Raw genomic sequence first — 23,939 nt, forward strand, 5'->3', positions numbered from 1 at the left:
ATCTTCTTCCACTACTGCCACGATGGCCAAAGGATTCCCTGGTGTTGGAGCCCCTCTTCCCCATACAGGGAAACTGGCTTCCTCCTTCTGCCGGGACCTTGCCCACATTTACTTCTCCATGTCCTAAAAGAGATCAGGCTAGAACTGGCCACCTGCTAACAGCGTTAATAAAGATTCATGGCCTCAGATACATAACCACCATTGTTTTACAACATGATTATTATGGGAACAGAGCAAATTTATTCTGGGAACACAGGGAGAGAAGGTAGAATTTCCTAGTTGTGATTCTTGATGGTTAGCATGGCACATATTGGAGTGGATGGCTAACAGGCAATGGAATCTCAAGAATTATGTCCTAGGGGATTCAGAGTCCTGCCTATTTTTAATGTGTATTTATTTATTTTGAGAGAGACAGAAAGAGTATGAGGAGAGGGGCAGAGAGAATCCCAAGCAGGTTCAGCACAGGGCCCTACACGGGGCTTGATCCCAGGACCGCGAGACCATGACCTGAGCCAAAATCAAGAGCCAGACACTTAACTGACTGAACTACCCCAGGGAGTCCCCAGAGTCCTACATTTTAAAGTAGTGCTCAGAGATACCACCTCACGCCAGTCAGAGTGGCTAAAATGAGCAAATCAGAGAACTCTAGATGCTGGTGAGGATGTGGAGAAACGGGCACCCTCCTGCACTGTTGGTGGGAATGTAAACTGGTACAGCCCCTCTGGAAAACAGTGTGGAGGTTCCTCAGGAAACTAACAATAGAACTCCCCTATGACCCAGCAATAGCACTGCTAGGAATTTACCCAAGGGATACAGAAATGCTGAGGCATAGGAGCACATGTACCCCAATGTTCATAGCAGCACTCTCCACAATAGCTAAAACATGGAAAGAGCCTAAGTGTCCATCAACAGATGAATGGATCAAGAAGATGTGGTTTATCTATATCATGGAATACTACATGGCAATGAGAAACAATGAAATCTGGCCATGTGTAGCAACATGGATGGACCTTGAGGGTGTTATGCTGAGCGAAATAAGTCAGGCAGAGAAGGACAAATACCATATGTTTGCACGTATAGGAGGATTAGGAGGAACTTGACGGAGGACCAAGGGGGAGAAGAAGGGCGGAAATGGTGGGGGAAAGGGAGAGAGGCAAACCATGAGAGACTCTTGAATGCTGACAAAAACTGAGGACTGATGGATGTGGGGGGGAGGGGGGATGGGCATGAAGGAGGGCACTTTGGGGATGAGCACTGAGTGTTATGTAGAAACTAATTTGACAATAAACTATTTGTAAAAAAAATAAATAAATAAAAAAAAATAAAGTAGTGCTCAGATTAGGATGATCTACTTAAGAATTTTTCTAATATGATAATTATTTATAATCACTGAAGTATTATAATACAAGATTGCAAATAAGTTAATAAAAACTGCAACAGGCTGAGAAACGTCTGAGTTAATATACAAAGTTCAACGATCATAACAAATTATTAGTGATTCAAAACTCAATCAAGTGTTTCCTTAACTCTTAGAATGGAGATTTAAGATTTGTATTATTTTAACTATTCAACAAAAGTATTTAAAAATAACACCATTTAAAAAAAAAGAAGAAGAAACGAGGCACTTGAGTGGCTCCGCTGGTTGAACATTTGACTCTTGCTGATTTCCACTCAGATCATGATATCATGGTTGTGAGACTGAGTACCACATTGGGCTCCATGCTGGTCATGGAACCTGCTTGAGAATCTGTCTTCCCTACCCCGAGCGCACACACTCGGACTCTCTCTCAAGAAAAACCCCAAAACTAAAAAAAAAAAAAAAAAAAAAAAAAGCAAAACACTCATTGAGAATAGAACTAACAACTAATTAGTCTCTGGTTTGTTGGTCATTGGTAGTTAAACCATGGCTGATGCATAAGGAAGCACACAGACAAATGTACTTGGAATATTCTGTATATAATGAACTAGCAGGCATTTCACTTTGACAGATGGGCTCAGCCAAGGTTCCTGTACAGTTAAAATCTGCTGCATCACGCCTCTGTTCATTTTGTCATCTGGGTGAATGAAAAGCCCTGAGCAGAACCTTCCCTGGTGCAGAGAAGCTGAGAAGTGGAAAAGGAGAAGGGAGAGAAGAGGTTCTACAGTTCATTTTACTGGGAGCCCAGGCTCACATTTCTGAAAACCAACTGGTCACACAACTTCAACTTTCACTAAGACAAGGGAGGAAGGCAACCCTCCCTCCCACTGTATGTCACCCTCAGGCTTACTTTGAAGCTGTAGGGAGGAACACATAACAAAGAAAACAAGTTAAAGCCTCAGCATTACAGGACGGCCATCTCTTCTAAACTGTAAAGCTTTTTAATGTTTTGGTGCTATTGCAGCTGCTTTGACAAAAGTCATTCTCAACTTTGGGTTTGGCCAGATCAATAGAATGGTTTTGAATATGTACTTCTTTTCATGGGGAACAAAGACATCAATTCATAGTTAATGGAAACAATTTTTGTAAAGGACCATTGGCAAACTCATTCATTAAAAAAAAAACAAAAAACAGAAAACTTTCCAAATTAAGGCAGCAGGCAAAATGAATGTTTGCTTAAAGTTGTACACCTTCAATATTAGTTTTAGATAGATCTCACAGAGATCCAAGCGTGCACAGTCTTAGCTTAATCACTCACTAGCCACGTGTCCCTGAGCACATTATTTTCCCTCTCTGCTTCAGTTTCCTTGTCTATAAAGTGGATGATGCTACCTACCTCTCAGGGATGTTTTGAGGAATAAATAAGATGTGTATGAGCATCTGGCATATTGTCTGGCATGCAGTAAGTACTGGACAAAAGTAAAGCATTACATTTATTCACCACTTGTCTAGAATTTGCTACTTTCTCTTGATAATCATATTCTTCTTTCTTGTAATAATAGAATTAGTTTTCCCTGGGTGCATGGTTGCCCAGGCAGCGACCACATATCCCAGCTAGGTGCACGTGTGTCTACATGCTGGTCAGTGGGCTGTGGGTAGGAACTGTGTGTGCAAGGCCCCAGAAAGGAAGGGGCTTGCCCTCCAGGCTCTTCTCCCAGGCTAGAACCTCGGGGTGGGAGTGGTGACTCTCTGACCAAATAATACCCCAGGTCACAGTGGCCCACTGAGAGAGAAGCTGCTGACATTTGCAGGGGTCAGGGTCACCCTGCTCCATTTCCCCCCACTGACTCTCTCATCTGCTGGGATTTCTATGTTTGGAAAAAATTAACTTCTCTGATGTTCAAGCTACAATTTTTGGTTTCTGTTAAAGTGGCCAAATCAATACTTTTAACTCATTCTAGCCTATTTAACTTCGTTCTAAATTATGAAAGTTTACAGCAATGCATGGTGATACTTATAACCATTCTCTTTCATGGTTGATGATCAGTTACTTGATGTCAAGTCCAGGTTGGGGAAAGACAATCTTGTCCTGCTCCAATCACAACACTTCACAGGTGACAGGTGGTCCCTGGGCCCAGGCAGGGAACACCTGGATGACTGTGATAGAAATCCAGAACTTAGTGACCAGGAACCTTCTAGGGAAAGGGCTGTTGGGGAAGATCCTAGGGGTTGGGGCACGGGTGAGTGGGGGCTCACACTCTTATAGACATGGAAATAGGCCACCCAATATTCCAGGGTCAGGGATGGGACTCTAAGACTTCACTTGGCAGCATCCACCTACCAGCCTCAGGTAGTTCTGTAGCATCTGAAGAGGGATCATTGATGCATAAGTCACACTACTGAGGCAGCCTTCTTGAGGACCTAGAAGAAAGCAATACACAGAAGGAAAATTGGTTCTTCCTTATTAAATACAAATGATCAAGACACAACAAAAACTCTCAAAGAAGATACAATAATGTTTGTTGACTTATGTAGCCAGAGCCGACATGTGGCCAAGAGGTCCCTTTCGTATTTACCATTGTGAAAATACTTCAACACTCTGCACTGGCTGGTAAACCGCCACTGTTCCCCAGAGCTCCCCAGCAGCCCTTCCCTCCCCTGGGAAGCCCACCCATCTCTCCTGTCCAGCACAGCCACGGCCTTCAGATTCCAGCAGGAATACTGTAGTTAGTATCTCCTCCGATTCCTGGATTCAATTTTACTATTTATAAGCAAGTGTTATCAGAGATAATCCCAACCCTCTGAAAGTTCTAGCGTGGGACAGCATTCATGCACAGTTGTGGGAGTTACCCTTTATGTTCTTTCCCAAACTCTATCTCCCTCACTTCCCTTCCAAGTTCTGCTACTCTCTCAATATACTGCTTAAGCCTGAAGGAATTTTCTGGGATAGTCTCATACTTTTTCCCCCAACTTCAGTAGGTAATTCAAACAATAGAATATAACTTTATTAGTTGAATTTTTAAAGAATCCATTCCCAAATATGGGAAATACATGATAAAATCCCTTTCAGAGTTAAGGGCTGTGACATGGAGTATTCCTTTAACACTCACTAGCTCTATAACTCTAGAGAAGAAAACCAATCTTTCTAAGCCTTAACTTCCTTGTATGTAAAATGAGGGTAAACAGAAATACTTATCTTAATGGGCTGTTATATGGATTAAATGAATTTATACTTGTAATGTGCTGTAAATGACAGGGCCTAGCATATAGTAGGTGCTCACTAAACATTACCTGTACCATTAAAAGAATCTTATTCATCATACACTGGACTTGACAGTAACAGAAGGCATTTCTTTTAACATGGTCTCTTGTCACTCTCTCAGTACATTAAGTTTAGCTTCTGGTCTGTTCCTAATGAGAGAGGTGATCAGAATCACAGCAATCAATGGTCAGGATGGATATCACCACAGGTGTCAGAAACGTGGCTTTTGATTTTTCCTCTTCTTAATGAAATGTTTCAAAAAACATCTAATTACTTAATAGAGGGGGCACACGTGCATTGCTGGAGAACGCAGGACAGAAACATGCAGAGTTAAGAACCAGCACCATGACACATCACGGAGCCAACACTGCCAACATCGCCTCAGTGTGGACTACTCTTACCTGATAAAAGCACTGTGACTCGCTCTGCTTTATTCTTCTTCATAAAGTCCCATGGGGACTGGGCGAAGCTCTGACCTGCTGACCATGGCACATTTCCTAAATTCAAGAAAATGAAATAAAATGTCAAAGTAGCTTCAAAGTAATTTTTCTTATAAGGGGTAATGTACAATCTCCTGTGGAATCTAGAGTTTAGACTGTCAGAGGCACACACAGAATATGTAAACCATCACATAGGAGTTAACTCCCTAACACAATGTCTGTTAAAGGTCAAAAGGCAGGCCTTCAAACAAGAGGCTTCTCCAAAGCTGTTTTCAGGAGTAGAGAGAAATGTGGAAAACAAAAATAGTACTAAATATTTCTAGGGTTGAGTTTTCAGGAACAAAGCTGATGATAACTTCCCACGGTTCTTCTGGTGCCTGCGTCACAAAGTCTAAGCACTTTGGATGAGGTAAAGTAACAGGTCCTCTATGATCTGCTCCCTTTCCAACATTTTTTAGATTCCAGAAAACATAGGTAACTTCAGGGGCTGAGCATAAAGGAAGCCTTCTCACAGTCTAGGCTCTCTGCTCATGCTTGCTCAGAAAGGGTCCCACTTCCTCGACTTCTACTCTAGGGACAGATTGGTAGTAAGTACTTGTTTCCTCCCTTCCTATCCACAGATCTTAAATTCTTAAATATTCCCACCACAAACACATACCCCAACTGTAACTCACTGGTTTATCTGTTGACTTGGGTCCCCTTAATCTAGTTAGGTTCTAGATACAGTAAAGTCACTTATATAAATACATTAATAAATAATGTCATGGTTACCATTATCAAGCAGCTACAACTAGGCACTAAACGAACCCCTTTACCCACAGAAGTCAAGGATCTTTAGATCTGAAACGCCACTACGTACCCTACACAAATATGAACACTGGCACTATCACACCTTAGCATGTACTCCTCACAGAGATAAATCTCTCTGATAAATGGTAAATATCCATTTGTGTATGCCTGTTTCCAGGTGAGCTGGATGAAGACTGATGGTGAAGAGCCATTTTCTTCGAAACAAGTCTGTGCTGATTTCATTTAGTAGACCCCTGGGCACAACCACACCTTGAATAACAGTTCATTGTGTGGGTAGAATATATTCCTGATAATCATTTATAACATAGTGTCTTAATGCAATTATTTAACTATACAATGATTCTTCTGTAAAAACTTTAATTATTTTAATGATCTTGCCAAAGATCCATAAAATTAAGTTGTCATGAATTATCTGCCTTAAAAACTCGTAAAATATATTTTTGAAAATGACTTAGCATATATAAGTTAAGAGAATAAAACACTTTCTGATATAATAAGCTGATATATTAAAATCATGGTGAAACTCACCCTTTCCTCAACCCTGACTATTCTTGTGCAACATAGTGCTGTTGAAAATAAGTAGGCTTTCCTACACACAGACTGGGGTTTGAATCCTGTTTGCTTTGGTGCTTTGCTGTGTGACCTCAGGCAAGTCCCCTTGTAACTAGTTTAGTTATTTGTAAAATGAGCCTATTGTAAGGACTTGTTGAGGTGTTGTCTATAAAGCTCCCAACACAGTTCTGAAATAATAGCAGGTTCCCCACAGATGTTCGTTCTCCTGGTTCAAGAGGAAACAAACTAACCAGAGACATTTAGAGAGCACTTACTATGCTCCCCAGAAATCAAATCTTATAAGTTCTTCGGAGTCTGTTTCACAGTGCCTATCAAACAGAAATAACCAGTTATCACCCTCATTCATCCCATGTGGGGGCTTTGACCATATCTTCAATGAATAGGTTTCTTCCAACTCTAGACTTCTTTAGGACTCCTGTCCTGGAGGTAAGGTGCTGATGCACCAAAGCCCTAGCCTAGGACAAGTACAAATCTGGAGCTGCATTCAGAGCTTGTACACCAGCAGGCAGCTGCAGTGTGGGTGGTTTCTTGCACTTATCAGAGGAGCAAGTGCAATCATAAAGCCTCATCAAGGACTTTCTTGTTCTTTACTCTCTGAGTATTATCTGAGGCACAAAAGCATTTTTTACACTAACAGGCAACATTATGTAATGGCCACATTGTGAATACTCAAGTTTTTCAGCACCAGCAGCTGCCACAAGTGAGCTCTCAATGTATTTAATCAATGAACTAAGTATTAGGTTATGGAGCTCATAAACAGAAATAAACCCAGAAATTCAACTTTCTCTTCATCACAGGATTGCTGATACCTAGCATGATGGATCGCACACTGCTTGTACCGAGGCCAAGGCTGGAGTCAGTGGTGTTATTACATGTCACATCTTCCAGACTCCACCATCCATCAGAGGAGATTACTTGGAAATGATTTGTCAGAGCTTGACTCACTGCTTTTGAAAAATCATCCCATGATGTCTGTTTGCGGATATTTAAAGCACATATTGTGTATTCGCATTCACAGTCATCGGAACCATAGTTGTCTGGTTGAATCTCACCCACTGAAATACTTAAGGGTATTTTAAGAGCATCTGTTGGAAGAATAAAAGAATTAGGGGAAAAATCTTGATAAGAAAAACCAGCAAAACCTGTATAAAATAAGCAGAAATGAACATTCCAAAAACAAAGCAAAGGGCAGCTATCGTATTTCTTTAGATACTATCTAAAGAATATCTTTAGATACTATCACCCGATGTTCTTCTACTGGAGTAAACTTTGGCCTCCCAAACTCTTCACAGCTTCTTTGGAACCATGTTGCTTGAAATATCTGTCTTTATCTTTGGCCTTTTGTACTTCATTGACTTCTCTTCAGCAAGACTCTCAAGTTCTTAAAAAAAAATCTGATAAAACAAGAGCCCTTTCTTGACCCTGAATTCTCTGTATTGGCCTTTCTCCTCACCTGCATTGATAACATCATAAATAAGGCAGGTTACAGTTGTCGAAGTTACCGTGTTTAGGATAGTGGCTTTGGACTCCTACAGACCTTGGTCTAAGCCTCAGGGTCAGCCTCCTACCAGCCATGTGTACTTGGTAAATTGATCTCTCTATACCCCGATTCCTTCTATAAAATGTTAGGAATGTGCTATTAAATTTTATGAAGACTCAATGAACTCATGTTTGAAATGAATTTAACACACTATCGGTTATGTGGTAAACACCAGTGACTAGTAAATAGTGAACAGTGCAGTTGAAGCTTTTTAAATGATCTTTCCAATCTTTGTGACACCAACTGACTGAGGCCCCAACGAGCTGTGTAGCGCCCCATGCAATCCTGTTCTCATGAACTGAATTACGTGCTCACCAAGAGTCACTTGTGTTTATTCCCTAATCTTTTATGTCTGTTGAACTCATTACTGTAATTACTAAATTAAATATTCCATAAACTGATGAAATGACTTACTATTCCTATAAAATTAAAATTGAACACTTTAGAGACACCGAATAAAGAAGGTGCTGCTAAAAAAAAAAAAAAAAAGTCACCTAAGGAGGTATGGATTAGACAACTACATAAAGCCAGAAAAAATTATCTTTGGGGTGCCTGGATGGCTCTTGGTTTCACCTTAGTTTATGATCTCACAGTTCATGAATTTGAGCCCCACATCAGGCTCTGCACTGTGCAAACTCTCTCTCTCCCTCTCTCTCTGCCCCTCTTACTCACTTTTGCTCTCTCAAACTAAATAAATAAACTAAAAAAAAAAGAAAGAAAAAATTATCTTTAATTTTTTTAAAGTTTATTTATTTTGAGGAGAGAAGGAAGAGATTGAGCAGGGGAGGGGCAGAGAGAGAGGAAGAGAAAGAATCCCAAGCAGGCTCTGCACTGACAGTGCGGAGGGGCTCGAACTCATAAACCGCAAGATGACAACCTAAAGAGAAAAAGAGCTGGACACTTAACTGACTGAGCCACCTAGGTGCCCTGAAAAAAGTTATCTTTAGACAGATCTACCTATATTTTGCTTTACAAATACGTTTAAGTCCTCAAACACTAGAAATCATAGATGAAGCATAAATGTGTGGCTTGTTCAAATAAGAATATGTGCAACTTCTGTCAGCAAAACCATACTAAAGTAAAAAATTGTACCTAAAAATTGATGGAAGAAATCTCTGTATGTTAAAATTAACATAAAATGTTTAAAATATATATTTTTAGGATTCCTTTCTTCAACTGGCTTTTTCTATTAACCAACTACTTAGATTATTTTCCAATTATCAATAATTCTTGGGGCACCTATCGGTTGAGCGTCCAACTCTTGGTTTCAGCTCAAGTAATGATCTCACGGTTTGAGACTTCAAGCCCTACATTGGGCTCTGTGCTGACAGTACGGAGCTGCCTTGGGATTCTGTTTCCCTCTCTTTCTGCCCCTCCCCTACTCATTCTATATTTCTCTCTCTCAAAATGAATAAAATAAATGTTAAAAAATTTAATTATTAGTTCTCATCAATAGCATCTGACACAACTGATCTCTCCCTGTTCTCTGATAGGGTCCTACAGGATCCCTCCTACCTCACCAGTCACTCTTTTGGGCTGTTCCTTTGCTGGTGCTTTCACGTTTTCCATTTTCTTAATGACAGAGTGTTGCAAGGCTCCTTTCTCTTACTTTTTCTGTGTTCACTTCCTTAGTGATCTCAACTAGTCCCAGGACTTTAAACATCATCTTTAAACTGCTGACTCTCAGATTTATGTATCCAGCTCATACTCATCTCTGGAATTCCTGCTGACTTGGTGTCTCCACACAGATATCCTAACAGACATCTCCAATTCATAACTCCGAAATGGAACTCTTGGTCTTCATTAGCAAAATCTGCTTTACCCATAGCCTTCCCCCCTCTTCCCGCCTTGACAGGTGATGGCCACTCCATCCTGCTAATCACTCAGGCTGAATACCTTGGGGTTATACATGAACCCCTTCTCTCTCTCTTACTGCAGATTCAATCCATCAGGAAGTTCCACTGACTCTACCTTCAGCTGTATCCAGAAACCAACCACCTCTCACCACCTCAGCAACAATCCTAGATTGAGCTGTCACTGTTATCTCTCACTGGAAGATGACATCAAGGGCCTAACACATCTCCCTGACTCTGCCTGTGACTTCCTACAGTCTATTGTCAACAAAGCAGCCACAGATACTATGAAAATGTGTATCAGATCCCATCACTCTCAAGCGTGAACATGGAGATGGTTACCTTACAATGGCCTACAAATTTCAGCCAGATCAGACCTGCACCCCCGTCCCTTCTTGTCACTTCTCTCTCCTCTGAAGAGGGCAGGGTGAGGGCTCACTCATTCTAAACCAGCACCCTGACCTCTTCACGGTTCCTCAGACCAGCAGGTATGCTCCTGCTTGAGGGCCTCTGTCCACTTGAAGATGTTCTGGTTGGAAATCTCATCCCTGAGGTATTGACATCACTGCTCTGCTCAGCTCCTTCAAGTATCTGCTTCAATGTCTTACAAGTGAGGCTACTCTGACCATCATTTTAAAACCTGAAACCGAGGCACTCCTGGGTGGCTGACACTTAGTTTCAGCTCAGGTCATGATCTCACAGTTTCATGAGTTCGAGTCCTATATCGGGCTCTGTGCTGGTAGCACAGAGACTGCTTTGGATTCTCTCTCCCTGCCCCTTCCTGCCCCTCTAAAAATAAATAAATAAACTAAAAAAAACCCAAATAAACCCCAAGCTGAAACTCATCTTCATACTCCCCATCCTCCCTAGTGTTTTCCAGAACACATATCCCTGTCTCACATACCATATAATGAATTGTTTCTTATGTGTATTGTTCATTTTCTGTCTTAATGTCAGGATGTAAGATAAAGACAAATTATTGATACCACTGGCTGATTGGATGGATTGAGTGAGAATCTTGATGTAAGAAGTCATAATATTTTGTACAATCTGAAACTCCATATTCCATAACCCACAAGTGAACCTTTCAGAACATGTGCCAAGGAGTATATATTCTCAGAGCTGGAAGAGACTCAAAAGATCAACTATTACCTTCACAGACAGGTACCTACCTAGCCAGGGGCTGAGAGATGGCCAACTTGCCTACATTCATCTGATCAGCTGATGGCAAAGTACCCAGCCATGACTCTTCATACCCTATTAGTCTCATAGTTTAGAGAGACAATCTAAATCAGAAGAGCAATAATTATTTAAATACTGTCCAAGGCTATTAAAATACAAAGAAGATCTAGCATTATTTTATTTAATTTTTTTAAAAAATGTTTTTTATTTACTCAGGGGGAGAGAGAGAGAGAGAGAGAGAAGGAGTAGGGGAGGAACAGAGAGAGAGAGAAAGAGGAGAGACAGGGAATCTCAAACAGGTTCCACTGTTAGAGCAGAGCCTGATGTGGGGCTTGAACTCACGAACCATGAAATCATGACCTGAACCAAAACCAAGAGATAGAGGCTTAAATGACTGAGGCACACAGGCATCCCAAAGATCTAGCATTATTTTAATAGCAACTAATTCTGTAAAAAGCATTTCCATTCTACATGGAAAAAAATAATTACCACATTTAGAAATCAATAAAATGTTTTTGTAGTTACTAGGGTTCAAAGAAAGCTAAGCAGAGGGTGAGTAAACTGTAGCTGGATTAATATATCCCATCGTGCCAGAGGCGCCAGCAGTGTGGGTGAAGAAGGTACAAAGCTGCGAATGGCACTCACTCAGATTCTCCAGCAGATGCTTGCAGTCATCAGTGGCGACATCGTGCACGGTCCGATGGCACTTATCTTTCCTTTCTGGCTCAAGCCCTCCGTGCATACACAAGATTTCCAGGCAGTTCTGGAAAGGTAAGAGCTCTATTACCTCATGTCCAAATGAATAAACTTAAGTGAAAAATCCAAGGGAAAAGTCATTTGCCTGTAAGAAGCAATTCAGAAATTCTCAGCCAGAAATTGTATTTCAATTCCAGCATCCAAATACACACATTAATTTAAACAGTGGCTCAAAATGGAAAGCAAAGAGTGTGCTTCATTCAAATGTGAATCACAGGACCAAAACACTGCTCCTCAGAACAGCCTCTTAGGTTTCGAGAGAAAAAGAACAGCTTACTAATCACTCATTTTGCAAAGTGAAATTAAGAAAGAAATTGGCTTCAGCAGACAGTATCCTTTTATGGTAATTTGGCAATATAAAGCCAGAGGACTTTGCTACATCTGGGTGCTCCTTGCACCAGACAATGAACTGTTTCCCTGGTCATGTAAGTGCAGGGTTCCCCCTGTAACAATTCTGTCTCACGGTCCTTGCAAGCACATTTATATCTGAGATCTTATGCTCTTATTTTTTTATATGAAAAATATCAACACTGTGTTGATTGAGTTTTTAGAAAAATATTCCCAATAGATACTGAAGTTATGTGCTCTCTTTGCCAGCTCTTTCTTCTTCTATTTTGCTTCAGGAAATCCCCATCAGACAAGCAGTAACCTATATAACAAAAAATCTTAGTTCTCCAAAATTTTTCACAACAAAGTAGAGAACAATATATGTACATTTGCAAGTAAATAACTGCATGGAAGGAAATAACATCAGGATATTTATTAAGGACCTCTGCTATATCAACTTTTACTACTTGATGATTTGTTTACTGATTTCCCACCAGAATCAGCACAGAACTGAGTAGACCAGGAACCATAAAACAAAACTAACAACCAAAAACCAAATATCCTTCTCATCTCTTCCCTACACACACACACACACACACACACACGCACACGCACACGCACACGGGCTTTGGGTTGATTTCACTTCTGTAAACCAGGTGGTCTGAAAGTCGTCTATTTTTCTATAAAACATTTTTCTGTTTTGTAAAACACAGAAACACACTTTTCCCCTTCCTTTATGTAAATGTTTTTATTGCCATATACTATCCTCATTGAAAAGTACATAATCTTGGAGAAGTACCACAAAATGAACATAATTATGTAAGAAGCACTCTGGAAGCCTTCTGTATGTTTTGTCTCAATCACTACCTTCTCCCCCCCCCAGGTAACTACTATGATGATTTCTAATATCAGAGACTGGTTTAGTCAATTTATAAACTTAATATAAATGGAATCATACTGCAGTTTCACTTTTATATTTGGCTTCTTTTCATTCAACATAATGTCTATAAAGCTCATCCATATGTTGGGACTAATCATAGTTTATCCTTCTTCTAAAAATTACTGTGAGGTATTCCATGTGTGGTATATATGAATGTAACACAATTTACTTATCCATTCTCTTGTTAATGGACATCTGGGATCCACTATGGACATCCTAATACACATCCTTCGATGGACACATGGACACATTTCTGTTGGGTATATGTACAGAGTCGGACCACTGAGTCACAGGATATGTGTACGTTGTTCTAGGTCAGTATATCCTGCAAAGAGCTTTTAGAAGAGGCTATACCAATCTCCACTCCCACCAGATGTATATGTGAGTTCCAAGTGCTTCATATTGCCCCCAAAACAGACTTTATATAAGAGTTCATAAGGAAGTACAGAAAATCCCTAAGGGTCAAAAGAAAAGACTGTAAGCTAAACCACAAATTAAGTGAAATTTGAATAGGAAGCCAGTGCTGGTCTGAGGTCAAAGCTGATGTCAGGAATCTTTCCAGATGCTGGGGGGATGGGAGACTAGGTCTTTGGACCCCTAAAATGGAGGAGCTAAAAAGGGAACAGACAAGAACATTGGTTTCTCACTGTCCCTGAGCAGGTTGGAGGGATTTCCTCTAACAACTGTTATCTGTTTTTCATAGGTGGGTCTGGGGTTCAAGTTCAAAACCCCCCTAAAAAAGAAATGAACTCAAAACAAAGTCAAATATATAAATAATGGTTCTTATCAAACTGTTATGACTAATTTGTATCATACCAGTAAATGTATTTGGTAGTAAATTCAGAAATGTTGATTTAGAAATTAATGAAAAATTAAGTAGAACAGAATCTGAGCACTAATCTTTGTGAATTCTCAGATAAGAGATAAAAATAATACATTTATTATGCAAGTTAGTACTTGCAGCAAAAGCAGGTAAGAGCCAAAACAGACCTGGACCCTAATTCTGCAAATATAAATGATTTTATCCTTGACTTCTGCTAAATCATTTAACATTTTTCTGTTTCAGTTTCCTTATCTTTAAATATCTAGATTTCATATGGTTGTTGTGTGACTTAAAAGAAAAGATGCATAAAAAGCTCACATTCTTGGCATGCACTAAACTCTCAATATTTATTAGCTGCTGTTATTATTATAATCAACATAATCATTACCAATTTGAAATATTCAATTAAATGATTAGAAATTACAACACATCAACAAATGTCACTGATCTTAATTCTAGGTGATGCTACTTCAAATTATAATGAAAAATAATAAAAGATTCAACCAAAATATTTTTTTTGTTAATTTATTTTTTGAGGGAGAGGGAGAGGGAGCAGAGGACAGGCAAAGAGAAGGTGAGAGAGAATCCCAAGCAGGCTCCACGCTGTCAGCGCAGAACCTGATATGGGGCTCAAACTCACAAACCATTCGATCATGACCTGAGGCTAAATCAAGAGTCAGATGCTTAACCCCCTCAGGAAAAATCTTTAAGATTCTTTTACCTCTGACCTTCAAAGTGGGTTGTATATAATTTTTATTCTACTCAGGTAGGTCAGTGGGCAAGAACATAAGCAGTGACTTTCTCTATGAGGAAGCACAAGATGTCAGTCCCCATGAGGATAACAGAAGCATATCCAAACCCACTACAAGTGTGAATTCTATTCCATGCTGGCTCCATGGAGAACACAAAGAAGTTGAAAACCTCCCCCCAAATCACACTTAACAAGCACCATCAGAGCAATTACTTGAGCTCATAGTAAGTACCAGGCACAGTTCCAACACTTGGCAAGTACTGAGTGCTCCTTAATCCCTACAACTTTAAGAAAGAGGGACTAAGCACTTGCCAGGTGCTCTGTTAGAATTGAGGGTGGGAACTATGAGTAAGGTAACAGTTCTGCTTCTCATGGAGGACCACAGAGTGTAATACAGACATGGGGAAAATGCCACTGAGGTGATGTCCGAAGTTGTACTATGTGGAAAAGGAGGGAAAGGTGGAGAAAGGAATCTAAGCTCTCTCTGTGATGGACGCCATTTGTGAAGAGGACAAATGCTGTGATGCCAGTCACTGCTACTGGAAATGGAATTCCAAGGGCCTAAATTGGGCAAGATGTCTGACCAAGTGATGCTAAGCAAGAGATCTGGAAGAGTAGGGTTAAGCCAAAGTCCTATTAATTATGATAGCAATACATCAGTTATAAAAGAGACTTTAAAACGCAGTGGTTTCGGCTTAATTTTTCCACTCACATCCCACTTGCCAGGACTTAGGTAGGTGGCCTCATTACCTGCAATGGAGGCTGGAGAATGTGATCTTTATTTTGAGTGGTCAAGAGTCTAGAACTCTGCAGGATCATTAGAGGGGAAGGGGAGAGGAGATGTTGGCAGTTAATGACCCATCTTTGTCATACCCTTTGAAGGAGAGTGGAGAAGCAAGGTAGAAGTGCCAGGGATACTAAGGAGAAACCCCAAGTCCAAAGAGTTTGATATATGACCAAAGTCAAGGAACGGAACTGAGAGTCTGACAATGGGCAAAGGGAAGGAGAGCACAAGCGATCTGCAAATGCACAGATGGGCCAATGTGGGTGCTGGGGACACCCTTGGGGTGTGGCTGTGCCCACTGTCTTGCAGGGCAGGGGAGATGTAGGCTGTTAAAATGGGAAATAATGGCATAAGCAAGAAGGTAGATTTAGCGGGAGTGGCCAAAGATGAAGACAGTTGGAGTCAGCTGTAAAGGGCTGAGTTCTAAGGAGGGCATGAAGATACGTTTCCTTTTGGCATGAGCATATGTTCAGGTAGCAAAGTGCCATGATAAGCTTGATTCTAAAAACCAACTGGTGCCTTGGGAAGACATACTGGAAAGAAGGGTGATAGGAAGATCGGTAAGAAAGAACTGTAATAACAGTCCATTCGCTCATCAATTCAGCAAATACTCAGTACTTGCAGGCCAGGGACTCTGCTGGACACAGTGCATATGAAGATGGAAAAGTGATTTTTTTTGGGGGGAGGAGGTGGAAAGAGAGACAGGCATACAAAAAATTAAAGTATAAGTGCTCTAAGTGAAGTATGGAGAGGTGCCCTGGGAACACCTAGCTTCTGGAAGCCTGGATTTAAGCTGAGAGGTTTTCCAGGCAGGGAAAGGTCAGGACAGGAGAAGAGGCCAGTTGAGGTAATGGGAACAGCAGACACAAAGACAGGGAGAGAAGAGAGAGCACAGAATGTTTGCACAGCAGCCCAGCAGTGCCTGCTTAGAGCAGAGAACACATTAGGGGAGGTGTCCCTGTGGAGGTAAACTGAGTCCAGATCAGGAAGGGACTGGTTGTCATCATAAAGGCCTGGAACTTTTCCTGGAAGTGACAGAATTTTGGAAAGACACGGAGCAGAAAAATTACATGAGCAAGTTCCCCTGTCTGAAAGGCCCCTCTTGAGGCAGGCTAAGGGAGTAGAGAGACAGCAGCTGAGGAGACTGGCAGAGCCTGCACAACACAGACACAGGATGATGAGGGCTCCCCCAGGGTAGTGCCCACGAGATACGGAGGAGGTGACATATTCAAAATTCATTTGTGAAGGCAAAATATCTGGAGTTGTACCAATCAACTGAATTCATTAAGCCAGGAAGAAGGAGCAAGTAAACACAGATGGCAGGTGATGGTGCTGGATCAAGAAAGAAGAGACTGGCTAAGGAGCACATACATGGGAACCCAGTGACCCAGCCATGTTTAGCAGTGTGATGGAAGCAAACAAGAATATGATCGTCAGTGGGGTTACCATACAACCGCCCAAACTGGTGCACCTGCAAGAGTAAAAAGGGGGCACTGTTAACAATTACACTAGGATGACAGGCATAAACGACGACTGTACAGGGCAAAAGGACTTTGCTGCTCTAGGTATCTAGTTATCAGCGCTATAAACTGTGGCCCTCCTGAATAAGACCTTGTTGGATAAATTCAGAAAATGGTTAGGTAGGGCTAAAGATAAAATTTCGGAATCTTTATAGATTATAACCTGGGGAAAAGTCATCCAAGGAAAAAAGTACAGAGAGCATGAAGAGGAAAAGGGTCAAAACCCAGACCCACGAAAGATGGTAGTGGAAAACATGGGAGAGTCCACGTGTCGGGTGAGGGGTGACTCTCGTTGGCTAATTTAGATTAGAATCCTTGAGGGATGCCTAGGTGCCTCAGTCAGTTAAGGGTTCAACTCTTAATCTCGGCTCAGATCACAATCTCTCCATTCATCAGATCCAGCTCCACATGGGGCTCTGTGCTGATAGTGGAGAGCCTTCTTAGGATTCTCTGTCTCTGCTCCTCTTTCACTCGTGCTCCCCCCCTCCACCTCTCTCTATAAATAAATAAATCAACGTAAAAAAAAAAATAAAAGAATCCTTTAGGATCCTGTCAGTTAATCCCTCCTGCTCAAATTAAGCAAGGATGCAATACTCTGCACTGAACACTCTGGAATAAAAGTCAAAAAAAACAACAGCGTTCCCTTTGTTGACCAACAGCTGAGTCAGTCTGCTTTTCCAAAAATACTTTTATAAAAGGGGAAAAAAGGAAATAATCATGGAGAATCAAAAGCACAAAAACAGATTCCAAAGAATAGATTTCTACTTATCATGAACAACGTCTAGTTCCAGAGAGCTGGCCCAACTTCACAGGTATCTTTCTCCTCTCACAACCAGTTACTCAACTGTGCGTGATAAGGAAGAAATTTAGTGACTCCTATCATCTTTTTCTCTGCAGCCATGACCCAGGGAGAGGAAACCTAAATCTTGGGGGCCCATGTGGGCCTATATACTTGAGACACACACCTCATCCAGACCACCCCGTTGGGATGGATGCTACTTTGTGACAGGAAATGCCTGACGATCCCTGGGTAAATGTATCAGGCACACCACAATCCTAACACAATGCATGAATGGCCTAAAGAGGTCCACTGCCTGACCAGAGGATAGCAGGCCTGCCCACAGATAGCTTCCAGGATGTTGGAAATAAATGTCTAGAAGACAGGCAAAAAAAACAGGTGTAGAGATTTGATGAGTTCGAGCCCTGCACTGGGATCCAAGCTGACAGCTCGGAGCCTGAAGCCTGCTTTGGATTTTCTCTCCCTCCCTCTCTGCCCTTCTCTCCCTCCCTCTCTCTCTCTCTCAAATAAACATTAAAAAAGATTTTTAAAAATATAGGACCAGCTGATTGTAAATGGAGTATGGGTGTTGTTTATGGTTTAACAAAAGAGAAAAACCAGGAAAACAGAGTCAGGTCATCGAATCAGAGGGAAAGTGAGGAAAGGGCAGGGTTCTGGAAGCAGAGGAAGGAGACTGTATTAAATAGTAAACATACTAACCCAGAGAGACTGAGTAAAAGCCTGAGCGAGAGAAAGTCACCAGCTTTGGTAATACACATCAACTAGAATTATAATTTAGTTCTGCAGTCAAAACCACATACAGCTCCAAATAATCTCTTTGTGTGATAACCTCAACAACAGAGATATCAAATTCATAAAATCTCCTTAAAATGTTCCTGCTGCAGGAATTTGACATGTAAACGGCTGATGACACCAGAGTTCACTAAGAAACTCTCCTTTCTATTTGCCGTGATGAAAACAAAGGTTTATGCTCAATGATTAGTCACAGGCCAGCTTTAGAGAGACGTACTCCTATTACCAAATACTAGATAGTGATTTGCATAAATCACTTAATCATTGGGAGAAAGAGCAAGGACTGTAGTGGGAAAACAACTGATTTGGGAATCTGATCTTCCATGAACTGACCTTGGGAAATTAGTTACACTATCTTTCGAGACTTGCTTTTTTCATCTGCAAAATGAGGGGGTTGGACTGGATGAGGTACATTCCTTTGAGCTGTAAAATCCCACAATTCTTTACTGAAAAACACACAGAAACTGAAGTCATCTTCTTGGGTAATGACATACCGCCAGCTGACACAGATCAGACACATATATGCTGCTCTACAGAGGAAAAGACATTCATTTTTTAATCTACTGTAGTCACGATAGAATCTTGCACCCACATGATGATTAAGTCAGAATAGTAATTAATTTTTTCAGAAAATTAGTCTTAGCAACTTAGTTGTAAATGGATTACCTCTCTGGAGAACTATCTCAGCCAGGATATGAACACTGTATTAGGCCAATGATGCAGAAGTACTTTCCAATACCTTTGACTAGGAGGAAAGGCAGCATGGTACAGTGTGAAGATAATGAAATCAGGCAATCTGGGCTTCATTCCCAACTTCTCTCTACTACTACCTCCAGGGATTAAATGTCCTAATCATAAAATGAAGAGGCTAGACTGGAAGATGAAGTCTCCATTCCAGGGCTAAAAAAAAAAATCTATTATTTTAATCTATGATTTTACTTAGCAGTGTGCGAATGTTGTCAGTCATGATCACTTTTAAAAATCTCTCTTTAAAAATTTATCTGATGCCTCTTAAAGAGAATACAGGGAGAGTCTATGAGCGAAAGTGGTTCTATTTCCCTTTACTCAGCAATGACAGAGCATCTACCTGTGCCAGGGGCCTGGGGATCCATGAAGATACCATCCTTGATTACAAAGAGCACAAGGACTAATAAGGAGTTCACAATAAAAGAGCTGAGCGGGAATACAAGTGTCCTACCCTGCAGGGTAACTCACCCTGGGGAGTGGCTTCTCTTTCTGCCTAGCTTGAGAGGTTCAGCAGCTGAACATTCTAGATCAGTGATGCTCAGGTTTTCTTTGGTTTGCTTTATTTTTTTGCCTCCAGGTTGAGTGTGTGCACAATCCACTATCAGTAGCATTTTGTACTATCTTCAGATTTCTCGAGGGGGTGGAAAGAGGTTGAGAACAACCCCTTCAATGGACCCTTCCACCATCAAATGAGATTCACTGTCTTAGATTAACAGTGCATTTTCAAATGTAAACTTTTCACATTTCACATCTTTGTCTCTTAAAAACTTTGATGTCATATGTACTGTGTCCCATTCAAATCAAGACAGGTCTATCAAGTTCACAAAATTTCTGTATTTTTTTGTTAAAGGGTAATATGGAAGAAAACTGCTAACAAGCAATATCTTCACATTGAACTAAATCATGCCTTTTCCTCACTTAAAAAAAAAAAGTCTGAAATGAACAGCTTCTGTTCTAGATCATAACAGGAAGTTACCTAACCAGGAGCTCCAAATGCAATTTCTAGCTATTCCCAGAGATCTCCATCTGGATGAACCTCTCAGCACTTAAATCCAGCATGTCTAAACCCACGTTCTATCTTCTTGATCACAATGACGCCTCTTCTCTTTCTGGGAATGTCACTATTCCCCTTCATGTCAGCTCCCTCTTTTCCTGCATCTCATCTGTCTTCAACCGATGGACATTTCTGGTCTGTAATGTGTCTCATTATTTCTACCACACTCTTCATCTTTCACCTAGTCTCTCTCCCTGCCACCAATTGTTTCTTAAATATTTTTTTTTTTAATTTATTTCTAGGAGAGAGAGAGACAGCGTGAGCAGGGGAGGGTCAGAGAGAGAGGGAGTCACAGACTGAAACAGGCTCCAGGCTCTGAGCTGGCTGTCAGCACAGAGCCTGACGCGGGGCTCGAACCCACGAACCGCGAGATCATGACCCAAGCGAAAGTCGGACGCCTAACCGACTAAGCCACCCAGGCGCCCCATACCAATTGTTTCATAACCTCCAATCTTCTATATGTTGTTGCTAAATTAATCATTCAAACTACAGAGCTGATTATTTTGCTCCTTTGTACAAGACCTTTCAATAAAGCCCCCCCCCCCAACTCCTTACAGCGTCACTGAAGCTCATGCCATCTTATGAAGCTCCCAGTCCCATCTTACTTCTCACTACCCCTCATCAGCTCAGCCAGTGCTCAGCCCACCTCCCTACTTCCAGTCTGTTCCTGCTGCTCCCCGATCTCAACTACTCTCCAATCCCAGTGATGAGTGGCAAAGTTAACCCACCATGCAAGGCCCAAATCACTTCCACTGCCTCCAGAAACAGCCATTTCTGAGCCTACCATTCCTGTAACTCTGCTTCCTGAAATATGTGCATTATCTTTTTTCAAAAACTAAAATAAAATTTGCATTTTTATAGTATACCAACCACATGCCCATTACCTTTCTTATAATTTTTTGTGTTCTTTTATCCTACACTTGTCTTGTGTCCTATACTCTTGCCACTGAACTAGGAGTTAGCTAATGGTATAAATATCCATGCAAATATTAGCTTACACAGTGCCTGGCACTAGGAGTTTCCTAATAGCTTTCTGTTGCTAAGCTATATTATCACTAAACTGATCAAAACAGAAAAAAAGAGGCATGAGTGAATGGCATACTATATTGTTTCCTTAATAATCAGAATCACTTTCTACTCTGATGAGTGAAATCTCGAGCTCCCTCTTATCTATCAGTAAAACAGCACAGGAAGGGTATAAATGAGGTAGTTCAGAGTCAAGGGCATGCATTTGAATCCTGGCTCTCACCCTAACTAGTACCAAGGCCTTGGCCTTTGAATCAAACAGTCCAGGAGACTAAATCAACACCAAACTCTTTCTCCTAATTTTATAAGAGATAAGAAAAAAAGGTCTGAAATTACTCCCACATTTATTAACAAACTCCAGGTATGATTTTTATAAGAAGTCTCACATATGGTTGATTGTAAATACTACTGGACAGAAAAATTTTCAGTTCATATTGGTAGGTGATTATCTCCTGCAATGGTTATCACTCAGTCTCCAATCATTCCATTGAAATACACTCAGTCAATAGCAGACAATGTTGTCACTCATCAAGTTACAACTATGTAATGAGGCCAGCTGCTACCAGACACACCTTAAAACCTTTTGAAGCAGCAATATGGGCTGCGGTCCAGCCTTCTCTGTCAGCATGGTTAATGAGGTCTGCAGGAACAACAGGCTTGGATGTGCCTTCAGGACTCTCTTCTCCTTGATCCAAGTCAAAGTCACCTGACTTGGGCTCTTCCTCATGCAAAGAGTTTCTGCGAGCTGGTGCTCTATGGTACATAAGAAGCTTGAGGCTGTCCACGTTACCAGTGTCCACAGCTGCGTGAACTGGTGTCCAGCCATCCTGAAGATAAAAGGACCAGGAGGAAAGGGTTGATTACAACATTAATATTGAGAACAGTCTTATTTAAAGTTCACCTCTAAATGTTCTTGGGCATGAACCACTGGGCTGGGAAAAGCAGGCATTCCAATCTTGAGTATCATCGATGAGCTGAGTCAAGTTCTCTGACCTCTGTCAATTACCATATTTCCCAATGCTATGACTCATGTTTGCTATTTTGTAAGAATTTCCACTTAACAGTTAACTATTTGGAGTGAACAGGTACTGTCCAAGCTGGTAACTATGGCCTAAGTATGGCAAAACGAAATTACCATGTAGGATTACAAAAGAGAATGAACTTTAACATAAATATTTTTAAAAATTTATACCCAAGTAGGGTATTATTAGTAATGTACTAAATGAATGCTGCCATAAGCCAGTTTTACTTATAGTGCAGAGACTTAACTGGTGATCTTAAAGTTTTATGCCAATGATTCCTGAAGGAAAAATTCTAGACAATACGGAAAAGGTAGACATATAGAAAAAACAAAACCAAATAATTTTATGAGATGCTATGGGCCCCTACTGAGAGTTCTGGGATTGCAGTTGGAAACTGATAAATGCAAGCTTAGGAAATGTTCCAAGTAAAATTATTAGGCCCATTCTCTAGAATGCATTGCTGTGAAGCCTTCATCATTGATTTAGCAGGTTGCTAGAGTAAACTCAGGCATCCCTTCCTAAGGTAGGGGTTCTCAAGGGTGGTCACCAGACCAGCAGCATCAGCATCACCTGGGAATTTGCTGGAAATTAAAGTTGTTGAGCCTCAGCCCAGACCTAATGAAAGATGGATAGGTGAGGCCCAGCAATCTGTGGTTTAACCAGCCCTCTGGGTGATTCAGATGCTTGATAAGCACTTTTCAAGGGAAAATCTTGGTCCCTTTTCAGTCTCTCACTATTATATAGGGTCTTCCTTCCCCTCAGGTACCTGTCTTCATTACATTTTTAAGACTTTCATAAAAGAACAATTATTTTGGTGATCTGTCATTTGGGCTTTATTTTCCTTTTGGCCTATTTTTTTTTTCATGTGGCATTTCATATTGCTATGTTAAATATCTTTCAGTGAGCTAGAGTACACTTTTTTAAAATAATGGGGTAGAAGACAGGAGAAAAACAGTTTTTCTGTAAGTAAAGTAAGCAACCACTTACTGTCTGTTTTTCTCCTGTCTTCTACCCCATTATTTTAAAGGTACATTTATAGTGAGTCTTCTGATCATTTGGCTAAAGCTTCCCTTGATACAGCAGATTTTTCTCTGGTTGTGTACTTCCTGTCCATGAAATTGGCTAAGATAAGACCATGGCTGGGCAGTAAATGGGATACCTTACAGTCCTCAGGCATACTTCAGCTAGGTAAAGCATTTCAGGGCTTGTTTCTTTGGGGCTACAGACACCTTTATTTGGTTATCAGCCTTAATTAGACACCAGAGTATAAGTGCTCTTGACCTTCCCTAGTCAAATCTCTTGACTTTTTCCTGTTATATTACAAAGGTTATGTAATCATTTCTGAAAAACTTTCAATTTTCCATTCCCCTTTTGTTTTTTTAAAATATTTTTATTTATTTATAGGAGAGAGAGAGACGGCATGAGCAGGGGAGGGTCAGAGAGAGAGGGAGTCACAGACTCTGAAACAGGCTCCAGGCTCTGAGCTGGCAGTCAGCACAGAGCCCGACGCGGGGCTCGAACCCACGAACCGCGAGATCATGACCTAAGCGAAAGTCGGACGCTTAACCGACTAAGCCACCC

At 41.0% G+C, this 23,939-nt stretch overlaps 1 protein-coding gene across 2 annotated transcripts in view; it reads right to left on the minus strand.

Annotated features, from left to right (window-relative positions):
* CTTNBP2 (cortactin binding protein 2) overlaps positions 1–23,939 on the minus strand; it is a 148,571-nt gene that overhangs the window by 32,463 nt on the left and 92,169 nt on the right. For both annotated transcript variants that reach the window (XM_039220946.1, XM_039220945.1), the window contains 5 exons: positions 21,909–22,163; positions 11,663–11,780; positions 7,252–7,527; positions 5,021–5,116; positions 3,699–3,778 (listed from right to left, as the gene is read on the minus strand). In XM_039220946.1, coding sequence (XP_039076877.1) covers positions 3,699–3,778; positions 5,021–5,116; positions 7,252–7,527; positions 11,663–11,780; positions 21,909–22,163 — 825 coding nt within the window. The remainder of the gene's footprint in view (positions 1–3,698; positions 3,779–5,020; positions 5,117–7,251; positions 7,528–11,662; positions 11,781–21,908; positions 22,164–23,939) is intronic.

Source organism: Hyaena hyaena, unplaced genomic scaffold (genome assembly GCF_003009895.1).
Source record: "Hyaena hyaena isolate Hyena2069 unplaced genomic scaffold, ASM300989v1 scaffold_927, whole genome shotgun sequence".
Classification (NCBI taxonomy): Eukaryota; Metazoa; Chordata; class Mammalia; order Carnivora; family Hyaenidae; genus Hyaena; species Hyaena hyaena.